Source organism: Acomys minous (assembly GCF_964271855.1).
Source record: "Acomys minous genome assembly, chromosome: 9".
Lineage (NCBI taxonomy): Eukaryota > Metazoa > Chordata > Mammalia > Rodentia > Muridae > Acomys > Acomys minous.
The window spans coordinates 42,056,111-42,076,275 of NC_140490.1; the positions used below are offsets into that span (position 1 = coordinate 42,056,111).

General features: G+C 47.2%; 1 protein-coding gene across 4 annotated transcripts; it reads left to right on the forward strand.

Moving 5' to 3' along the window:
• The first annotated feature begins 13,027 nt into the window (after nt 1-13,027).
• On the forward strand, nt 13,028-19,746 carry SPATA31C2 (SPATA31 subfamily C member 2). Of its 4 annotated transcripts, none has more exons than XM_084794014.1 (3): nt 13,028-13,181; nt 13,461-13,780; nt 14,051-19,746. In XM_084794014.1, the coding sequence occupies exon 3, from the start codon at nt 14,926-14,928 to the stop codon at nt 16,201-16,203; it is 1,278 nt and encodes a 425-aa protein (XP_084650140.1). In that variant the 5' UTR covers nt 13,028-13,181; nt 13,461-13,780; nt 14,051-14,925; the 3' UTR covers nt 16,204-19,746. The 4 variants fall into 4 exon arrangements, with proteins under 4 accessions (XP_084650140.1, XP_084650142.1, XP_084650141.1 ...); XM_084794016.1 differs by having other exon boundaries at nt 13,489-13,780; XM_084794015.1 differs by having other exon boundaries at nt 13,717-13,780.
• The last annotated feature ends 419 nt before the right edge of the window (nt 19,747-20,165 follow it).

A 20,165-nucleotide genomic window follows, 5' to 3' on the forward strand; every position in this document is an offset into this window, starting at 1 on the left:
GAATATAAATCAATCTCCATCGCATCTTGTCATTATCAACTTAAAAAATCTATCTAGACCTAAAAACATCTTAACCCCTGAACAACTAAGCTTCATTGTAAAACTAAGCTACCTGGTCTTCAGCTCCATCAGAGACTTGAGAAGGAATAAACTTGATTACCTGAATATGCCGGGAGTGCAGGTTAGTAGCTTTTCAAATGAGAAGATGACAGAGACAGTTTTCTACCTGAAGAGTCACCCAAAACTCTCTATAATGTTGGAGTATCATCTTCAGCCTTCTGGCCCAATATATCTGACAGACATATTTATGAGGCAGGAACTATTGAGGACTTGCTTACCCTGTCTTGGCAGGATTTGGCCGTCGACTCTGCCTGCATCCAAGCTTGCCCTTTTTTAGGCAGAATTCTATCTGTGGTAGAGTTTTTGTGATTTTTCAATCACTTAATATTATATAGTTTTTATAGATTCACTTTACATTACATTGTGACTATTTGGCTTCTAAAACCAAATGAAAACTTTTATTTTTAGTTTTATTTTACAAAACTCCTGCAGTTATATGTTTTATGTTAGTTTCTCTTTGTCCTTTTTATCTCTTAACCCTGGTGTGCTTTTATAGTTAAAAAATTTATTATTCTGTGTGTGCATGTTGTGTTTGGGGCTGTGGTAGAGGTCAGAAGACAACTTTGTGGAGTTGATTCTTTCCTTCGACCTTTAGGAGGGTCCCAGAGATGGAACTCAGACCTTCAGGCTTGAGTTTTAACCAGTTGCCCCCCACCCCCCGGCACTTTCTTTCTTTCTTTTTTTAGAAATTTACTGTAGTTTATGTCTATGGGTATTTTTCTTGCACAGTATATATGCCTAGTGCCATGGATCCCTTGGACCGGGAGTCACAGACAGTTGTGAGCTGCCTGACATGTGGGTGCTGGGAATTGGACACCCCACCCCAAACTCTGGAAGAACATCCAATGCTCTTAACTGCTGAGCCATTTCTTCAGGCCTCAGGCACTTTCAGAGAATAGGCAATTGGTCAACCCAGTCCTTCCTATGGCAGGGCAATGTGCTCTGGCTTTCTACCTCACAGTGTGGCTGACTTCACTTATGTCATAGGAGCTTGGGCCTTAATGCATCCTGACATGATTCCGTACAAGGCAAGCTGGCTAGTGGGTGCAACAAAACCCCACAGAGCATACTCACTGGGCTGTGCTGGTCTTCACACCACAATGACGACTGAGGTCTTTGAGTGGGGTTTCCATTCAAGCCAAAGCTGAAGGACTGACCCTGTTTCACTCAGAGTTGAAGACACAAGGAATCTGTTTGCCAACAACGACCTAGACATCAAGTCGAATGGTCCCAGAATGCCCTCTACTGGGGTCCATAAGACCTGCCTTTTAACTTATGATCCATAAACTGCTGTGCGTATTTTTAGTGCTATCTTGATTTTGCCTGGTGATGGTGTTACTGTAGAGTTTGGGCTCAGGTTTTGTCGTCTGAGACAAGGTCTTTCTAGTGTGGTGTCGATGTCTCATGGCCTCTGCAGTCATGCAGCCGAGGTTTACTCGGTGACCAATCCCCAGACACGGCAATGAAATAAGCAAAGCAATACAGCAATAGCCAGGCTGAAGGCATTAACACTCCCCAGAACAAGAAGTGACGATCCCAGAACCCTTATCTGAAATTCTGGCCATTACTGTCGCCTACCCCACAGCTGCAGGTGGTCTTGGGAGCACAGAATAAATGGAAAGTAGAAAGTGACTGAGGGTGGGACACCAGCCACGTAGCCTTTGTGTGTCCTCACCCACGCTGGGGTGGCAATGTTCAGAGATGCAACTGCTTTTGAATCACCCCTCATCTGCTTCTATAGATCCCCAATAAACTCACAGGGTCACCAAGAAGACTTAGTTAGGTAGGACGATTTCTTTGCTTTATTCGTGCCCTAGCTAGGGAGAGTAGATATTTCTTCATTTCTCCCTGTCACAGACATGAGGACAAGTCATAGAGGCTTTGCTTGACAAAGTTCCAGAGACCTCCAACTGTCCAGCATGATCTCTAGACATCCAGAGCAGCTGTTGAGGCTTTGCTTGACAAAGTTCCAAAGATCTCTGGCTGATCACCACTGCCCTTAATTATTATGTATGGTCTAAGTGTAATTTTGACTAAAAATCTGCCTTTTCTCCTAAAATTGTTTTTTTTTCTTTATTTCTCATTCCTAAGGAAATTCACACAGGGAAAACTTTTTCCCACAGAGAATGTTGAAAGAGGACATCTGGCCAAGGGCTTGAGACAGTGATAGAGGTTTTTGCTCTGACTGTGAACACCCAAGCAGAAACTGCATAAAAGAAAGTTAAGACCTTGACATAACAGTACTTGGCTAGATACTGTTACCCATAGAAAAGTTTCTTTAAAATCTGCTTTGAGAGAAACAGAAGGTGGGCTTGGAACATCATGCTTTACGTATATTGTACGATGAAGGACCCCTTGGCAGTTAGCCTAGGCTTGGCTAGCACACCTGTTGGTGTGGGACTAGGAGTAAGTCAAGTTTTTTCTTTATTAGAGAACATTTAGCTCAAGCTATGTTGCTATAACAATCTTGTAAACACAATAGCTTTAGCCTGGGGAAATTTATGATTAAACTTTCCCAAGTATTGCTTAAGAAATAATAATCAGGTTATGCTGACCATTGCTTGGAAATTGATTGACTTTTTGCTGTATGCTTTATTGTAGGTTATACAGAACTGTTTGTATTTCCTTGTTAGACTGTTCTCTTGCCTTGTTGATTTTTGAATGCCCTATTGGTTGTAAAAGATGAGAAAACTCATATAGTTTGTAATGAAAAAATTGAACTTCACTTTAAATAAAATACTGGGGTTGGCCCAAGGAGAACAGCAAGCAAGTAGCAGACATGAGAGAGTAAGTTAGAGTGAGACAGAACAGCAAGAGATGGATGGGGAGCAGCAAGCAAAAAGAGAGACAGAAAAGTAAGAGAACAGTAAGGACTAGACAGACAGACAGCAAGCAAGATGGAGACAGACAGACAGAAAATAAAGTTCTTCTGGGCTTTAAGACGTTCAGTTTTGCATCACACATGCCTGAGTCTCTTCAGTATTTCCTTTTTCCTCCATTCCTCAGCCACACAACAGCTAGTTACTTTAACTAGTTGTTCCCCAACCATTGGTTCCCCTTAACCAGCTATTCCCTGCCTGCTCGATTCTCCCTACCATGGACCCACTTCTCTTCTCTCCTCTTCACTGTCCCTTAGCTGGTCTGCAGGAGCAGCACTCCTCCCCAGAAAAAGTAGTACTCAAAAGGTATGTACCCCAGGTTAGCCCAACCCATGGTCCTCCTGCCTCAACTTTCTGAATGTGTCACTACTCCCGACTTCTTTAGTCTTTTGTTTTGTTTTTACTTTTTATAAAAATGATGGATTTGGGGCCTGGAGAGATGGCTCAGCAGTTAAGAGCACTATCTGCTCTTCCAGAGGTCTTGAGTTCAATTCCCAGCACCCACATCAAGCAGCTCCCAATAACCTGTGACTCCAGCATCAGGGAATCTGATGTCCTCTTCTGGCCTCTGTGGCACTGCACCCCCATGGTGCACATACATACATGCAGGCAAGCATTTGTACTCATAAAATGAAAATAAAGCTTAAATGTTTTTATAAATGTGCGGTATGCTTGCTTTGAAAACAGGGAGTTAACTTACCACAGAGGGGTCACAGATGCACCAGGAAAGCAAGAACATAAAGGACTGAAGGTCCTTCAACTTGATGCACATCTCAGAGCATCTCTCAGCACACGCTATGGCCAAGGGCTTGGTCCCACAAGACTGCACCTTGCTTTAGAGTAGACAGTTTCAGGGAGCTAGAAGTGCAGTAGAGGCTGCAGGGAGATTGACTCCTGTAGGTGAGAATGTCTGTGATGGTGAATCTGCCTATGGCCACCTAACTGTGTAGTTAAATACAGTTAAAATAAGGACAGGTGAGACGGCTCAGTGGAGACAGGTGTTTGCCACCAAGTCTGATGGCCTGAGTTCAATCCCTGGGACTCGCATGGTAGCAGGAGAGAACAGACTCCCCACGCTGTCCTCTGGTCTCCACGTGTGCATTGTGGTACAAGCATTGCCCACCCCCAATAAATAGATAAGTAAACAAATAAATGTAATGTTAAATTGTCTAAAGTGTAAGATTTATGCATATTTCCATTCCCCCCCAGCTTTTAGGAACTTTATTTTCCTTCCATTTTTCCCTTTGCTCAGGTGTCTGCATAGGCGCTCAGGATCACTCAGTGGTGGCTCCAATCCACTTGGTGGCCTGTGCTGTGGGAGCTGCTTGTCCTGGTCTGAAGCACGCCGTTCAAGCCTTTTGTTGATAATAAATGCATAAGGGGTAAGGAAATCAATCGTCTTTGGCTGATTCCTGCTGATACTGGCGAGCTGATAGGGGACCAAAAGGCTGAAATGTTGGCCAAGTCCAGGAAGAGCAGGCTGTTGTATTCGTTGTCCAGGGTCTGAGAACATCTGCGGCTAGGAGGGGCAGTGCAGGTCCAGCTGGCAGCATCTGTGAGGTTGGACTGGAGCACCTGTGGGTAGCTGCTTTGGCACCGTCTTGGATGTGGGAAATCTGGCAGGATACTGGAACATATATATGAGCAGAAAACAAAGTTAAATAGGTTAAGGAGGGAATTCCCTTTTGGTGTACGTTTGAAACTTTTAGGAGAGCGAGCAGAGAGGGAAGGTTTGGAGGGAAGAAGAGAGAAGCCTGAGCGTAGGGAGCCTCCTTCCGTTTACCCAGTTGCTGGCAGTGATTTAAAAGGTCTTGTTTTGGATCTGTCCAAGTTTGTTTTGGCTGCAGAGGTGTGTCACCTTAGCAGCCCTAAAGATTTGAAATTCTCCAGAAGGCATCCCATCGGGGAGCCTGGAGGGATGGTAAATGGACTATTCCCATGGGTTGAGTAGAAATCAGTGGCCCATCCAAGGTGTCCCAAGAGTAGACATCAGTGGCCTGTCCAAGGTGTCCCAAGAGCAAGGTCTGACAGAGACTGGTGCAATCTGTCCAGCAACTTGCCAGCGCTGGTCAGAGACCAAAGGCATAGCCCAAGCAGACACGGTCACCTGGTACCAGGATTTCAAGTGCGAGTAGGGGAAGAGAGAGGCAGAACTGCGCTGGCAGGGGGAGATCTCACCCAAGGGAGAAAGTCCTGGATGAAGAGTTTGGATGTAGGTTGGTGAGAACGGCAGGAAGCGTTTATGTCAATCAATAGGAAGACTCAACCATCAGCCTGTGTTGGGTTACAAGAATGTAGCAATCGGGGAGCTGGAAAAGGGAGGAGGATCCCAAAACCAGGGAATGAGGAAGGAATCCCACCCTCTGAAATAGGCAGTGGGTGGGAAACTTAGGCTGCTGATTGGCTGTAGCTATCTGGATTCCGTTTGACCTGAGAGGTGGATTTCCTGTAGCTCACAAGAATCCTTTTAAGTTTACAAAGGCAGATAAATTTTAGACATGTTAGCATTGCTATTGTTTGCAATCTGCAGAGAAATACACATTGTAGAAAAAGGTACTAAAAATACATTTATGTGTTACAGTGTAGCAGAGGCTAGGGAAAAAACCTTGGGTTAAAAGCATGAATACTCCTTGAGGTGAGCTTAAGAATGGCAGAAGCCTTACGGCTCTTTTGGCATCTGTGAAACGGTAAGATGGGGAGGACAGAAACTTCCTGTAGAGCAGAAGGGCAACCGCTCACTTGGTCTTAAATTTTAGCATGATTACATAATGTAAGAGTCCCTTTATTCAGAAGACTGGATGTATACAAATCTAGCACAATGAGAAACATTTTAAGTATATATTTAAAGACAAACCAAAGGAAAATTCAAATTTTTGAGCTTGGATCTATGATAGTGGGTCATAGAGTGGAATGTTTCATTAGAGTTAGATTAATAAACCAGGGCTCCGGTGATTAATGCCAAAGCTCTAGATGGTCTCAACACAACAGTAGCACAGCAACAGGAAGAAATCTGAAGCATCGCCTTCTTGTAACAACCTAGGCTTCCACTTATATTTGTTAACCTTAAAACACCTTCCTAGACACCAAAATACTTATTTGTTTCCTTAGGCCTTATTATAAATTTACCCGGAGACACAGGTGAGGCTGCTGGGAGCAGTCACTGTTCTTTAGCTGAAGGAATGGGAAAAGGTTGTATCTCAGACCTGTCCTGAGTATGGAAACAAGGCAGACTGTATCTAGACCTGACGGGAGCAGCTCTATGAGGGAAGCTTAAGGCCTGGTCTCCTGCATGTGGAGAGGACTGAGGAAGCATCTGAAGCCTGTTTATCTTTATCATGAGGTCTGAGATTAGGGCACACCTGTTGGACTTTTAAATAAGAAGTCTAGTAGTTAGTACTTTTAACTAGCTAATGAATTGACTAATGAACTAACAGGATGGATTACTTTGGGCTAAGGAGCTAACTGCCTAGTAGTCTCCCAAGCACCCACAAAACAATACAGCCACTGCAAAAGAATACGCTATTGTGCTGGGGAAAGGACAAGTCACCAGTGTCTGGTGTCAGCAGTGTGTGTGGGTAAGGAGGAGTTGACTTTCTAAGAGTGATGTACTAGTGTTTACGAGCCCAGCTAAGCACATGCGTGCTCGTGTGCTGGCATATGGCCGACAGTTCCCACCACACAGTGTTCCCTGCCTTTCTTATCACTGTTCTTTTACTACTGAAAAACAAGGTGCTATTTGACAGCACCAACCAGGTGTGGACTAGAAGTGGAGTGTCTTGGGGTGGTGTCCAGGCTGTGGGGGGGCAGGGTACCCACTATGGGTTGAATTCCTCCTTCCTAATGGTTTCCCTCTGATGCCCAAGAAGAGACAGTACAGCTCTGTGTCCTAAGTCCTCCATCTCTTGGAGGAGGAGGTCTTCCCTTTCCTGGAGCAGGGTTAAAACATGGAAAACTATTTTTTAAAATCAGGATTTCATATAGTCAAGGCTATGTATCAGAGGGTGATCTCAAACTTCTGATCTTCCTGCCTCCTGGGATCCCAGATACGCAGCACCTCAGCTAGTTTTATGCAGTTTTGATGAAACCCAAATCTTTGTGCATTCTAGGCAAACCTTCTACCAGATGAATTATACCCTCAGCCCCAAAACCTGTTTTAAAAAGAGATAGAAGGGGCTAGAAAGATGGTTCGGAGACCAAACTTTTAACTGTCAGGTCAAATACAGTCCATCTTGTTACCATTTAGCTAAAGGACAGTGTCTACTTACAGAGATTTCACCTATGTTTTAAAGCTTCCAAAGGGGTATTTTACAAATGTTGGAGGGTCTAAGAAGGTGTTTTAAAGTTGATGCATACAAGTTATAAATGTTAGAAGGCCTAAGAAGGTGTTTTATAAATGCTTGAAGGTCTAGGAGAGTGTTTTAAGTTGGTAAATGCAAGTTATGAAGGTCAAAATGTCTAAAAAGATGTTTTATTCATCTTGTTGCTGTGATATTGTTGTATTAACTGTTTAGAATGTTGACACTGATCAATGGAGCTCTAGCTTATTAATCTAACTATAGAAAACATTCCACTATACGATCCTATCATAGCTCCAAGCTCAAGATTTTAACTTTCCTTTTGTTTGTCTTTTTCTTAAAATACCTCTCATTATGCTAAAATTATATACCTCCCTGCTTCTAAACAGAGGGAAGAAGCCTCTTTCCTGATGTGTACTGGTGCTAAAGTGAGCTTTTGCCTTCTGCTCTACAGGAGATTTCTGTCCTCCCCATGTTATTGTTCCACAGAGGCCAAAAGGCTTCTGCCTTCCCTAAGCTCGCCTCATGTGTACTTTTAACATGAAGTTCTTTTCCCAAGCCTCTACCGTGCTATTTGTCCACTGCCTTTTCCTACACTGTGTACATGCCTAACAATGTGTATTTCACTGCAGATTACAAACAGTGATGATGCTAACGTGTCTAAATTTATCCCCTTTATGAACTAACAAGGGTTCTTGTAAACTACAAAAATAATCCATTTCTCAGGTCAAATGGAGTCCAGATAAGTACTGTCAACCCAAACCTAAGTTTCTCACCTTTCACCTATCTCTAAGGGTGGGACTCCTCCCTCTTTTCAGTGGTTTTGGGATTCTCCTCATCTAAATACCTGATTGCCACCTTTCTGCACCCAACACCAGCTAAATTCCCCCTCCCTAGTCACATAAATGCGTCCCTTTGTCCGAGAGACTGTCGACACATCTCTGGTTCACTGGGAGCGGAGGTACCCAACCCCAAACCACTTTGCTGACCTACAACTAGGTTCATTCCCACCAGGTGAGCTTTCAGACATAGCTTCCTTCCCGCAGCTGTCCTCGCCGTCTGCAGCCGCTGTCCTCGCCGACCACAGCTGCTGCCCAAATCCCAGTGCACTGGGTAGTTATGTCTGCAGGCCGGCTCAATCCGCCATCTAGCTGCACTCTTGGTGGCTAGTCAGGGATAACGAGCCACTGACCAGTCTATACCTGTCCCTTGGGTCACTATCCATTTTGGGGGACATCCTAATGGGTTACTGACCTCACGTCCCCATGGAAAATATTCTTCCTAGCACGCCTTTGGGATGTCTTTTAGGGAATCTCAAATCCCTAATCTACATTAAGGGCTTCTAAGCTTACATGCCTCTGCAACCAAACTTGGACAGATCCAAAACTTAACTGTCTTAATTGCCAGCAATCGGGTAAAATGGAAGGAAGCTCCCTGTATCCAGACCTTTTCTTTGCTCTCCCATGTTCAAGCCTTTCCTAGGCTAAAATGGAAGGAAGTTCCCATGTCCAAACCCTTTCTTTGCTCTCCACAAATTTTCAAGCATTCTCAGCATTGTCTCAAGCCTTGTTTTCAAGCCTTTTCTCTTTGCTCTCCCAAGAGTTTCAAATGCAAACCTAAAGGGAATTTTCTCCCTAACCCTGTCTTCTACTAACTTTGTCGTCTTCCCACATATGTATTCCAGTATCCTGCCAGACTTCCTACATCTGGGACATGGTCAAAGCAGCTACCCACGAGTGCTCCCCCCCCCAACCTCAGATCGTGCCAGCTGGACCTGTATTGCCCTTCCCAGCTGCAGATGTTCTCAGACCCTGGACAGCAAATCAACAGCCTGTTCCTCTGGAACCTGGCCAACATTTCAGCCTTTTAAGCCCCCTATCATTGCCCTACTGTCAACAGGAAGTAGTTAAGATAATTACTTCTCCTCTCATCCATTTACAAAAGATTGGAATGGTGCGCTCCAGGCCCGGGACAAACAGCTCCAGGTTCCCTGAGCACTCTCGGCAGAACTTTTCCTTCCCTGTCACTATATAATCTGGACATTTTGTTGCTATTGCTTTTTCTCTCTCTCTTGTCCCCTTACATGTCAGCCAAAAGCTGCTTCCAGTGAACCTACATTTATACACTTTAACTTACCTTATATAAAAACAATCCAACGTTCCTCATTTTTTAATTATAGGAAAAGGTAGAAATGTTAGGATTCTGCTTCAGCCTGCCTACTTGAGATGTCATTGCTTACCTGCCACAGGGCGTGGCCCTGCCCAGGGTCATATAAAAAAAGAACAGACCCTCCACGAGGTCTCTCTGTACTCTCCCTTCCTCTTCCTCTCTCTCCCCTTTCTGTCTGTCTCTGGCTCTATCTTTCTCTGGGGCACTCCTCTCCCCTTTCCTTCTCCCCCCATGCTAATTTAATAAACTCTACAACATAATATCTGCTACCTGGTACATTATTACCTTATTACTATCTTATTCTCTTATCTCTTATAAATTAAACATAAAAGTTAATTAAAGTGGTATAGCCTTTAAAAGCTTATTATTAGGCTTTTAATTATTATGGCAGTATTTTCTTACCCACTACCAATCAACAAAAACACAAACATCTGTTATATTTTAAAATATCCTTGCTTCACCTGGGGCAGGGCAGATATTAATCCTCCAAACTAATTCCCACATATCTCTGCCCCTATCCCACGCCAACTGCTTCCAATAATTTCTTCGGAGCTGCCTCCCATCCATAATCCCAAATACTTGCTAATGTTCTTCATCTGAGCCGAATCCTCCATCCATGCCGGCCATGTGCTTCTTCTCCACCTCACCCATCGCAGCTGCCTCCTTCCTTCTCTTCTTCCTCTCCTGTCTCTCCCAGGATCCTCTCTGTCCTCAAAGCCCTTGAACTTTAACCACGCCTATCCCATTTGCCCTGCCCAGGTGTATTGGCTTTTTATTGATCAAAAAGGAATACGTTTTTAGGCAAGGTTACAAACATCATTTTGGGGTAGGTGAGTCTGCTCCTTTGGGCAGCAGCCAGACCAGTCCCCAACAGGGAAGGATTAGGAGGTATAGCCTTGTTGGAGGAAGTGTGTCAGTCCCTCCCTTCTGCTCTCCTCTCTCCTCTCCTCTCCCCTCTCTCTGACTCCTCTCTCTCCTCTGTCTCTGTCTTGTTTGTAGACCAGGAAGCTCTCAGCTGCCAATTCAGTGCCATGCTTCCCTGTCTGCTGCCAAGTTCTCCTCCTCAATGGTAATGGGTTCACTCTCTGAAACCATGGCACCCCAAATTAAATGCTTTCTCTTATAAGTTGCCTCGGTTATGGTGTCTGTTCACAGAAGTAGAAAAGTAACTAAAACAGAAACAGGTACCCGAAGTGGGGTGTTTATGACACAGGGCTGGCCATTCTGGGTCTTTTCTTTTGTGTTTGTTTGTTTGTTTGTTTTGAGGAATGTGGGAGACTTGGGACTTTGGACTAGGAAAGTGGCTGAATGCTGTAAACAAGGCTGAAGGAGCAGTCCTAGTAGGGGCTTAGGATATAGTAATATTGAGAGCAATGTGGACTAGGGAGGCCTAGCTCAACAGACTCCAGAGAGGAGCAATATTAACAACTGGGCTTAAACAATTCTTATGATATTTTTGGGGAAAGGGATGCTCTTTGTCCTCATCTAGAGAATCTTCCTGAAGCTAAATTGAAGACTTTTAGATTAATTGTTATAGATTTAGTTAGGCAGAGGAGATTTCAAGACAGTTTAATATTGACTCTGGTGTGCAGGTTATTAGAGATCACTGTTAGCAGATCTACAGTGAAAAAGAACAAACAGGGGGAAAGGAAATATAAAACGTACAGTTTGAAGAGAAAAGAGCACAGGGAATTTAATGCTGTAGCCTTGTTAGTGCTGAAAAGGGTAAAGATAAGTGGAATAAAGGAGTGGTGCCCTCAAGAGGAGACCAAAGCCAAACTAATCCTGCAACTTGGGAAAAGAAAAGGCCGAAGGAACTGTCTGTCCCTAGAGAGCAACAGCAGATCCAAGCTTATCCAAGTGCAATTCCAGAAGGGCCCAGGCTCCATCCCAAGCATGAACTTGGCGGCACTGGCCATGTGGTTCTGGCTTTAGAATCATGAAGAATAAATGAGTAAAGGGGTCATGGACTCATCTTTTGTGGTTAAAGCTGTTGCTGAGGCCAGGCCAGTGACAGGGGAGTCCCTGCATGGAGGCACAGAGAGACCATTGCATGAAGCTGGGGGGATTATGCCTGGGTTGTGCTGGAGACCACAAGAGCTGGAGACACCAGAGTCATGGGACACTTGCCAAGGAGAGCTGCAGACAGGGAACAGAATCAGCCCAAAAGAGAGGATTCTGTTGCAGTCAACAAAACTGGAAGGAGTAGGAGATCTGAAAAGCCCTTTGGCATCGGGCATGGAGATGCAGAGCTTGGCATTCTCCCTGCTGGGTTCTGCTCTTGCTTTGGCCCAGTATTTCCTGTCTTCTTTCCTCCTATTTGAAATGGGAATATGTATTCTGTGCCACTGTAGGCTGAAACATGCAATTTTGGTTTTATAGTGGTTACAATTAAGAGACTGAGTCTCAGAAGAGACTTTGGACTTTGAAATAGTGTTGAGACTGTGAAAGACTATGAGGACTTTTGACGTTGATGAAGTGCATTTTTCTTTTATGATTTGACTCCAAGCCTGTGGAGGGCCAGAAGGTGAAATGTGGTGATGTGAATAAACCTCGAAGACTCACTTAGTTGAGTGCTTGGTCTCCAGTCGGTGGAACTGTTTGGGAAGAATTAGGAGGTGTGGCCTTTTGGAGGAGGTGTGTCACTAGAGGTGGCTTTGAGGTTTCAAAAGCCCATAGAACATACACAAGCCTTTCTCTGGAGGAACAGAAAATGGGCAGGACTCTATTTCTGACAGGGTGAGCATGTGAAACGGGAAGCAGATACAAGAAAGGCTGTGGAGGACAGAGGGAGGATGGGGAGAGATTGTTTTCTAAGCCTTTTCTAAGCCCCTCCCCCACACTCAGAAGCCCTTTTGTGACAGGGAGCCAGGAGCTCTTGTGATGCAGGCCTGGTCCCAGCTGCCACCTCTGCCAGCGAACTCTCAGCGCTCAGTTGCTTGAGAACAGCTGTGCAATCCAAATGGAAAGCCTTTTCTCTCCAGTGGAAAATGTTTGTTCTACATGGCTGAGTCCCGGCTTCATTACTTGGGGAATGGACAAGATCCTTGCCTTTGTGTGTGGACTGGGGCTCTTCCATATGGTCCCTTTCTATAGCTCATCCTCACCTCCCCCAGAGAAAACCACCACCACCACCAAAATGCCTTAGCCCAAACCAACAGAGACTAGAAATCAAATAGGGAGGTCGCTGAGGGGAGGGGGAGTGGATCTCAGCAGAGAGCAAACCCCCCTGCGCTTGAGACCTGACAAGTAGGGCAGATGGAAGAGTGGGCTCCATCATGTCAGCTCTCAGACCACCTATGCCAGGAGAAGCACTGTGTCCCATGGTCTAGGTCCGTGGTCCTGGGATGGCCAGGGACCTCAGAAAGGAAAAGTTCTGAGCACTGCTTCCTCTGTCCCCCTCTAACATTCATACTTCCGTTGGTCAGTTGAGCTGATGTGAAGGGGGTGCTGAGCTTCTGGACTTGGATCCCCTCTGGCCTCGGGACATTGGCAGTTCAGAGCTAAGCCTCTGGTTCCTGAGCAGAAAAACAGCAACCAATGACATCCATGATGGATCTCTCACAGAGTCATTACCCATTCGGGTCTTCCAAGAGGAAGAGAATACATATTAATCCCCAGAGTAGATGAGTGAACGGGGCTGCAGGTACTGTTTCTCTCTGTCAGGTAATGAAGAGAGAGCATAGCAAGGCCAGGGAGAAAATCAGGACCATGGAAGGTAGGCTCCTTCCTTCCCCTCATCTCCCCTGCCCCCTCCCAGCCCCCCCACCTGCCCCGAGCAATAACACCAAGTGAGCTGCAGAACCCTGAGGAGGCGGCTCCTGGGAAGGAACCCGGGGTTGAAGACACACCCCAGTTTCTGGCCTCAGAAAGAAGCTATGGATGGCCAGTGTTGGGTGCTACCTGGAGGGGTGGTGTGGGAAGGAGTGGAGCCATGCTGCCAGGATTTGGAGGCAAACTGGCTGTTTCACTTCTCTAAGACATTTTGCTCTTTCAGAACACTGGTCCTCCCCTCCCCTCCACAGGGAGGTTCCGAAGCCCATGGATGTTGGTGGAAGTGGAAGATCCTGGTCCATGGCACTGTCCTGCCCCACGTGTGCCTTGCTGTCAACGCATTTGGGCACACAGCCTTGTTCATGGATGTCTGACCTCCCATTTGATTCTCCATTTCTACTGAAGGGACAGTTCATTCTGTCTCTGGTAAGATCTGCGGGTCCCTCCTTTACCCCCCATAACCCAGTCTCCATTTGCAGCTTACAGAGGCAGCACCTGGAAGAGACAGAAGGGCAGCAAGTTACTGCTTTTGCTTTTGCACAGGTGAGAACTCTCCAGCTCTTTCTGGCTCCTCCCTCCTTGCCTGTTGTGTGCTCATCCGTGACCAGCACATAGACTTATCATGGGAATAGGAGCCCTCTGAATGGGTGGGGCCTGAGGACAGTCCTAGAAGTTAAGACAACAAGGTCATGTAAAGATCAGAGTTATGGAACAGTGGTTGTGACGAGCTGCAAGTGTCCATCCCTAGTCAGTGAGCTTAGCCTCCTGGCCCCATGTTCCCCTGGCTGTGATCCTATCTCCTGTCTCCTGCAGCATAATGAAGAAGGTTATTGACACTGTCAGCTTTGCCAGCACTTAAGAGGAGATGCCTCTGGTGAAGTGTCTAAACCAGAAACTGCCAATGACCACAAGCCACCTAGGCAGCCCACAAAGGAGTCTGTGGCCATCAATTTGTCCCAAGCGGCCTCCTCAGCTCCTCTCAGGGAACACCAGCTTCCTCAAGATTCTACAGTGTCACCTGTCCTGCAGAATTCCCTGGCTTTTGTTGAGTCACAGTCATCTATGAGCGCCTCTAGGCCACCAGAGACCTTGACTCCTGGAAGACGTCATTCACCAGCACCAAGTGCACCTTCCCCCGCATCTTGTCCTTCTGGTCCTGTGCCCTGTTCTCCATCCATGCCAGATCCCAGCATGGCTCCTCCTCAGCGTGACTGGGAAACACCAGTGTGGACCTCACACCCCACACCTCTGACAGGTTTGCCTTCTCCTATTCCAACCACCCCAGGCCTCGGTGACTCAAGAAGACCTGTCTCAGGCCTCTCATGGTACCAGGTGGCTGCCGAAACCTGGTGCCGCTCCAGCTCGTCACAGGGTGAGTCCCTGCGAGAGCATCTTTCCCTTAGCCTCCAAGGGGCCTCGCTCTGGACAAACCCAACTTACAGACAAGTAGAGGCTGGAAAACCCTCCTTCATCAGCCCTGATGTCCAGGAGAATCTGGAATTTCAGATAAGAAACAGGGTTGAACTAAAAATTTGGGAGGGGAAAGGAAAGGAAAGGAAAGGCTTGACTGTTCTGTGATCTGCACAGGCCTGCAGCAGCGAGCCAGCAAGGAGCTTTAAAAAAATTTTAGCCAACTTTTCTGGGGCCTCCCTTTTCTCCACAGTGAGTCCCTTGTGGCTACTGTCAGGATGGACAGATGGACAGATGCCCCGTTCATATTATTCAATGGACTCGCTAATGCACCACCTCAGCTCTTCTCTCCAAAGCCCTTGCTTCACCACATGGCAAAATCCCAACCTTTTACCCCAAACTTATCCCTGCCAGTGACTGGAATCCAAACCCAGGCCCGTGGCCCATCCTCTATCTCAAAACTACCATGTCATTCACCTCCAACTAGAGATTATGGGGCTTCTCGCCCTGTGGCTTCAAGATCCCAGTTCATTGTCCCATCTGCTGCTCAGCACCTAGAGTGCCACCTTTTGAAGAAGCGCCAAGAAATGAACAATATACCGGCCATGGTTAAAAAGTCACAGGAATCTTTTAATCCACTCACTTCTAATAGTCATGCCTCCCAGGGCCAGGAGTCTGCTGTCCCCGTCCCAGGGGAGTTCATTAACCCTCAGCTCCGGGAGCAGCTGGAACAACACTTAAAAAAGAGGTTTATGGAGCACCAGGGCCAATGGCCTCACAAGATCCAGTTGCCTCTGGAGCTGATAAAGTCTCAACACAGACTGTCAGGGATGGGCCAGGCAGACAGTCAGAAGACCTCAAGTTTCTCGGGACTGGAAGATGCGCGCAACCAGCATCTACAGAGTGTCCCGTCAAGGCGTCCAGAGATATTCCAGATACGGAAGGACCCATGCAAGGATATGACAAACTCTCTAGAACGATCTCTGAAAGATCCGCACAGCACCCCGGAAGGTTCCCTAGGCAACATTCTAGAGTTCACCTCTGAGACAGAGATGGAAAGTGACTTACAAAGTCCCCAGCCAGTGGGACCAGGAAAGAAGCCCTTAGATGTTATATTGAAAAACACTTTCCATGGCAGGTGGGGACACACAAATGACAGTAAGGTGCCTTTGGGCATTTGTCATGGAATACACCACACATTGGCCCCTCCTGACAACTCAGAGACAAAGCCATCCTTAAATTCTCAGACCACCAGGGAGAATAATTCCAATGCGCTTTCTTTCCTAGATTCTGGCACTCAAAAGGTGCTGGAAACACATCTTACAAGATGCCTAGTGAGGCACAAATGGAGCCTGTCCCTCAGAGGCCTCAAGACCATACATCATCTCCACATAGACAAGGCTGTGACTTTGAACTCGCCACAGCCCCTGACACCCTCTTTGACCTGCTGGGACTCTAGAGATGACGCCATTGACAAGATGGCCAGTATCTTGTGTGAACCTGTTCAGAAGGCTGCAGGAGAGAAAGCGACAACAGAAATAGCTTCCATTACATAGAACTCTCTCACTGCCCCCCCCAGCTCGAATTCCTGATAGAGTGACAACTATGGGCCCTCTGATGTCACTTCCACTGTCCAGAAGGACAATGTGACTTTGCTGTCTACCCAAGACAGCCTTGTGTGCAGAGCCTGGCATAGTGATATGGTTTTTGGATCTTGGACAAGCAATATAGAGCCAAGTCCAAACCTAGTCAAAGGTGACTGAGTCACAGAAGAGTGAGGAGGCTGTGACTTTAAGAGATCCCTACCAAGGGGTGTCAGTTCCAGAGATCAGTGTGGCATCCCAGTCACCAATCTCCAGGGAGCTGGAGGAGGTAGAGGAGGAGGAGTCCTGTGACAGGGTACTCCACATGGACGCCAAAGAGATGGCAAAGTTGCAAACAAAAAAATGAACGCCTGAGGGGTTTAGAATTGCCACAGACCAGTAAATCACTTTTGAGAACCATTTCCCAAGATCCAGAAGACTCAGGCCTGAGCACACCTCACTCTGCCACTGCTGTCGTCCTGCAGGACTGTGCCACTGGCATGTCCGTTCAAGACTGTGTCTCTGAGGTTCTGCTTGCTGCAGATATCCTGGCCTCCAAGGCCACCCCGTCCAGCTTCAAGACTGACCACCACCAGCAAATCAGCCTCCCAAGACAGCTACCCTTTATCAAAAGAAGGGAATGTCTCCACTGTCTCCAAACCCCAGGAACCATGGACTAGCCATATCTTTGGTCCAACTGACACAAAAGAGAGGCCAAATATAGAAGAATGCAATTCCTCCCCAGAAAAAATGTTTGGGGACAGGATAAAAATGTTTTTGATATCTACTTTGACAACCAAAAATAAATCACAGCAGAACTCCCTGCAAAATGTCAGGGTCTTTTCAACAACCCAAAGCCGAGGGTCAGTCATGAGCAGAGTGTTCACACACCGAAAGGTGGCTGAGGCACAGGACCTCATAACCTCTGTCGGATGGATTGGAGAAAAGCACCTGGGGGCTGGCTGTGCGCGTGCTCCATCAAAGATAATTGTGCACAAAGAACCAGCCCAGGCTCCAGTGAGTAATCATGCCTGTCACCACAGGAGTGCAAACAAAGCTAAAGGAAGCACTATCTGTGTTCAACAAGCCAGTCACAAGTTACAAGGCCAACCTCCACAGCACAAAGAAACACTAGCTGTGTTACCAAGCCAGTGCCAAGCTACAAGGCCTACCTTCCAAATATAAATGGTTATACTATTATAACCAGACCCAACTGTCCAGAGAAGCTGTGTCCCAAGCCAATCTATATCAGCAGAGGGTCCAGGCACCACGTGTCCCAGGAAACCCTGTCCACTGTTCTTGGCACTGTCCCCTCAGAAGTGTACTATCTGGAAAAGCAAATGCTGGCAGAGGACTTGCTTTTCCACACCTACTCCAATAGGAAAATTCCTCATTAAAATTTTTTTTCAAATTTTCCAAGCTAGGCATTACTTCCCTCATGTGTGTTCTCTGCAGGTTGTGTCTGCAGTCTTAGGCCACAGGGAAACACCTGCCTCTGCTTCTAGAGGGAACAGAACATCTTGCACGTTGATTATGCCAGGAAGTTGCAGGAGGACACTCAGGGTGATCCCCCATGTGTGTGCTGATCATGGCCTGCTGTTGACCATGCTTACCCCAAGCCCAGCATCCTCAAAGAACACATAAGTCCAGCATCCTGGAAGGGCTGGGCTTCTTATGAAAACACAAGGAAGGAGGTTTCTTTCCTTGACCTGGGACCTCACCTAAGGCAGCAAACAGACACCCATCATCTTGTGAGGCTCAGGTGGGGCCCACATCTTAAGGCCTTGAAGACAGTGAACCCCACAGGAAGGGACACCCAGCCTCACCCCTTTCCTGGCCTTCTCCCACCTCTACCATCTGTGCTTCTTGCTAAGGTTGCCACGTTCCTGGAAAAACATCAAAAGGTCTAAGAGAGATAAGATCAATGTCAGCTGCCATTTTGCAGAATCCTCTCTTCCTAGTCACCTGCAGGGCTTCAGGGGCCTCAGAGAAGGAGTCTATCTGCTGCTGCCATGGGCCATACAACTGCTGGACAGAACCTGACAGAGCAAGGCTATCCAGGGAAGCCAGAGAGTCGGCCTGAAGTCAAGTTCAAGCCTCACAAAGATGGTGGGTGACACACAGCAGGTGGGTGACTCTGTGGTCCCAGAAGACACTGAAGAAGTGTGACCACCATGAAAACTGAAATAGGGTTCCAGTCACCAGTGACCAAACCACCATGACCATGGAGTCACTTGGGGTGTGGCAGTGATGTCATTGCTGAGTGCAAATTAACCTTGCAGGACAACAGGGCATCCCTGAATTGTCAATCGGAGGAGGTCAGGTTCCACAGAGACCAGTAAAAGCCCTTCCTCCCCACTAGAGTGTAGGTACCTAAAAGCACAATTGTGACAGTTATACACTTAATGACACAGTCTCAAGAGCAGTCCCCTGGTCTTCCCCGCCCCCACACCGCACTCCCCACCTCAGCCATCCTGCCCTCTGCATGGCTCTGATCACCTTGCAGAGTGCATCTAGAAGCAACAGGGAGACTTTGGTGAACTACATGCCCCGAGTGAGCTGAGGGTACAGCCATGAGCAGCAGGAGCTGGTCGCCAAAGAGAAGGTTTCAGATGGAGTCCCCAGCAGGATACTTCTACAGTCCCAGGGAGAGGCGGCCATGGGAAGCCCAGAGCAGGACAGCAAGAAAAAGGCTTGCAGGGGTGAGGGCCTCCCAGCCTGTGAGCCAAGCCCTTGCTGAGGTCAGGAAAATAGGCAGGTGCTGTTGGAAGCAAGTCCACCCCTATGCCCCTCAAAGAAGTGACAGTCTCCCCTAGAAAGGCATTTCAAGAGAAGGATTAGGAATGTTCCGCACTGTGTGACTAACAGTCTAGGGAAGGGAACGCTCTCGGCTCAGTGTGAAGTCCCTGCAGCTGCTGCCCAGAGTGGAGCCTCTGTCCACAAGAATCTCTTCCTATACTCAAGGCAGTAGGGTGTTCCTGACATCATTAGAAACAGCCTGCTGCAAAAGATGCCAAGCTCAGGGCTGCCCAGCCCTCTGAGGGCAGCTACCGCCATCACCAGCAGGGGTCACTATGACCTAGAACAAAGTAGAGACATGAGCTGCCATCACACCAGCCCCAGGGTCCATAGCCATCCAATGGAGAACAAGTGAGTCACAGGCCTTGCTGCCCAGAAAGTCTGTTCCCAGGAGACTCTTCCCACATAGTCCACAGGGCACAGCTTCTGGGTTACGTTAACCATGTCCATCAGGAGGCGTTCAGTAAGGTGGCTTGTCTGATCAACCCAATGTTTCTCATGCATGTTGGCAGAGAAAAGACCTTTCAGTAAAAATCCATCCCATAATGGAAAAGCTTTCCTTCTTATGTGCATACAACCGCTGGTCACTAAGGGCTGCCTCTTCCCAGGAGGAGGACTGCTTCCTGGTGTGTCTCCCTCAGTGGAGTGGCTTCTGTCTGCACTGAGCCAGGCACAAGGCAGGGTCAGCATTTGGTTGTCCTTGAAGCAGTTTCTAGAAGTGAAGGGCACACAGAGACGTGACAGTAACACTGAGACTCACACTCACACATAGTCCCTAGCTGCACCATGGCTCATCACAGCACCTACAAAAGTAGAAAGTAGAAAGCATCCACATGTATGGAAATGCACCAACTCTCCAGCGACCCCACTCAGGGTCTTGCTCAACCTGCCCCTCTGGCTGTGGCCTACATTGGTGCAGGTGAAGGTATGGTTGTGCAGAGGCTGAACAAAGCTCACTATCTCACATCACACAGAAGGTTCAGGAATGCTGGGGCTGTGGTGGTCTTGAGATAAAAGTTAGGAGACTCCTGAGCCCTGGGTTTCCTGGGGAGAAAAGAAATCCCCAGGAGAGATACCCTTGTTTTCCTGGATGGAGCCTGTGGGAGCAGAGCCCTGCATCCCTTTAGCTCAGCCTG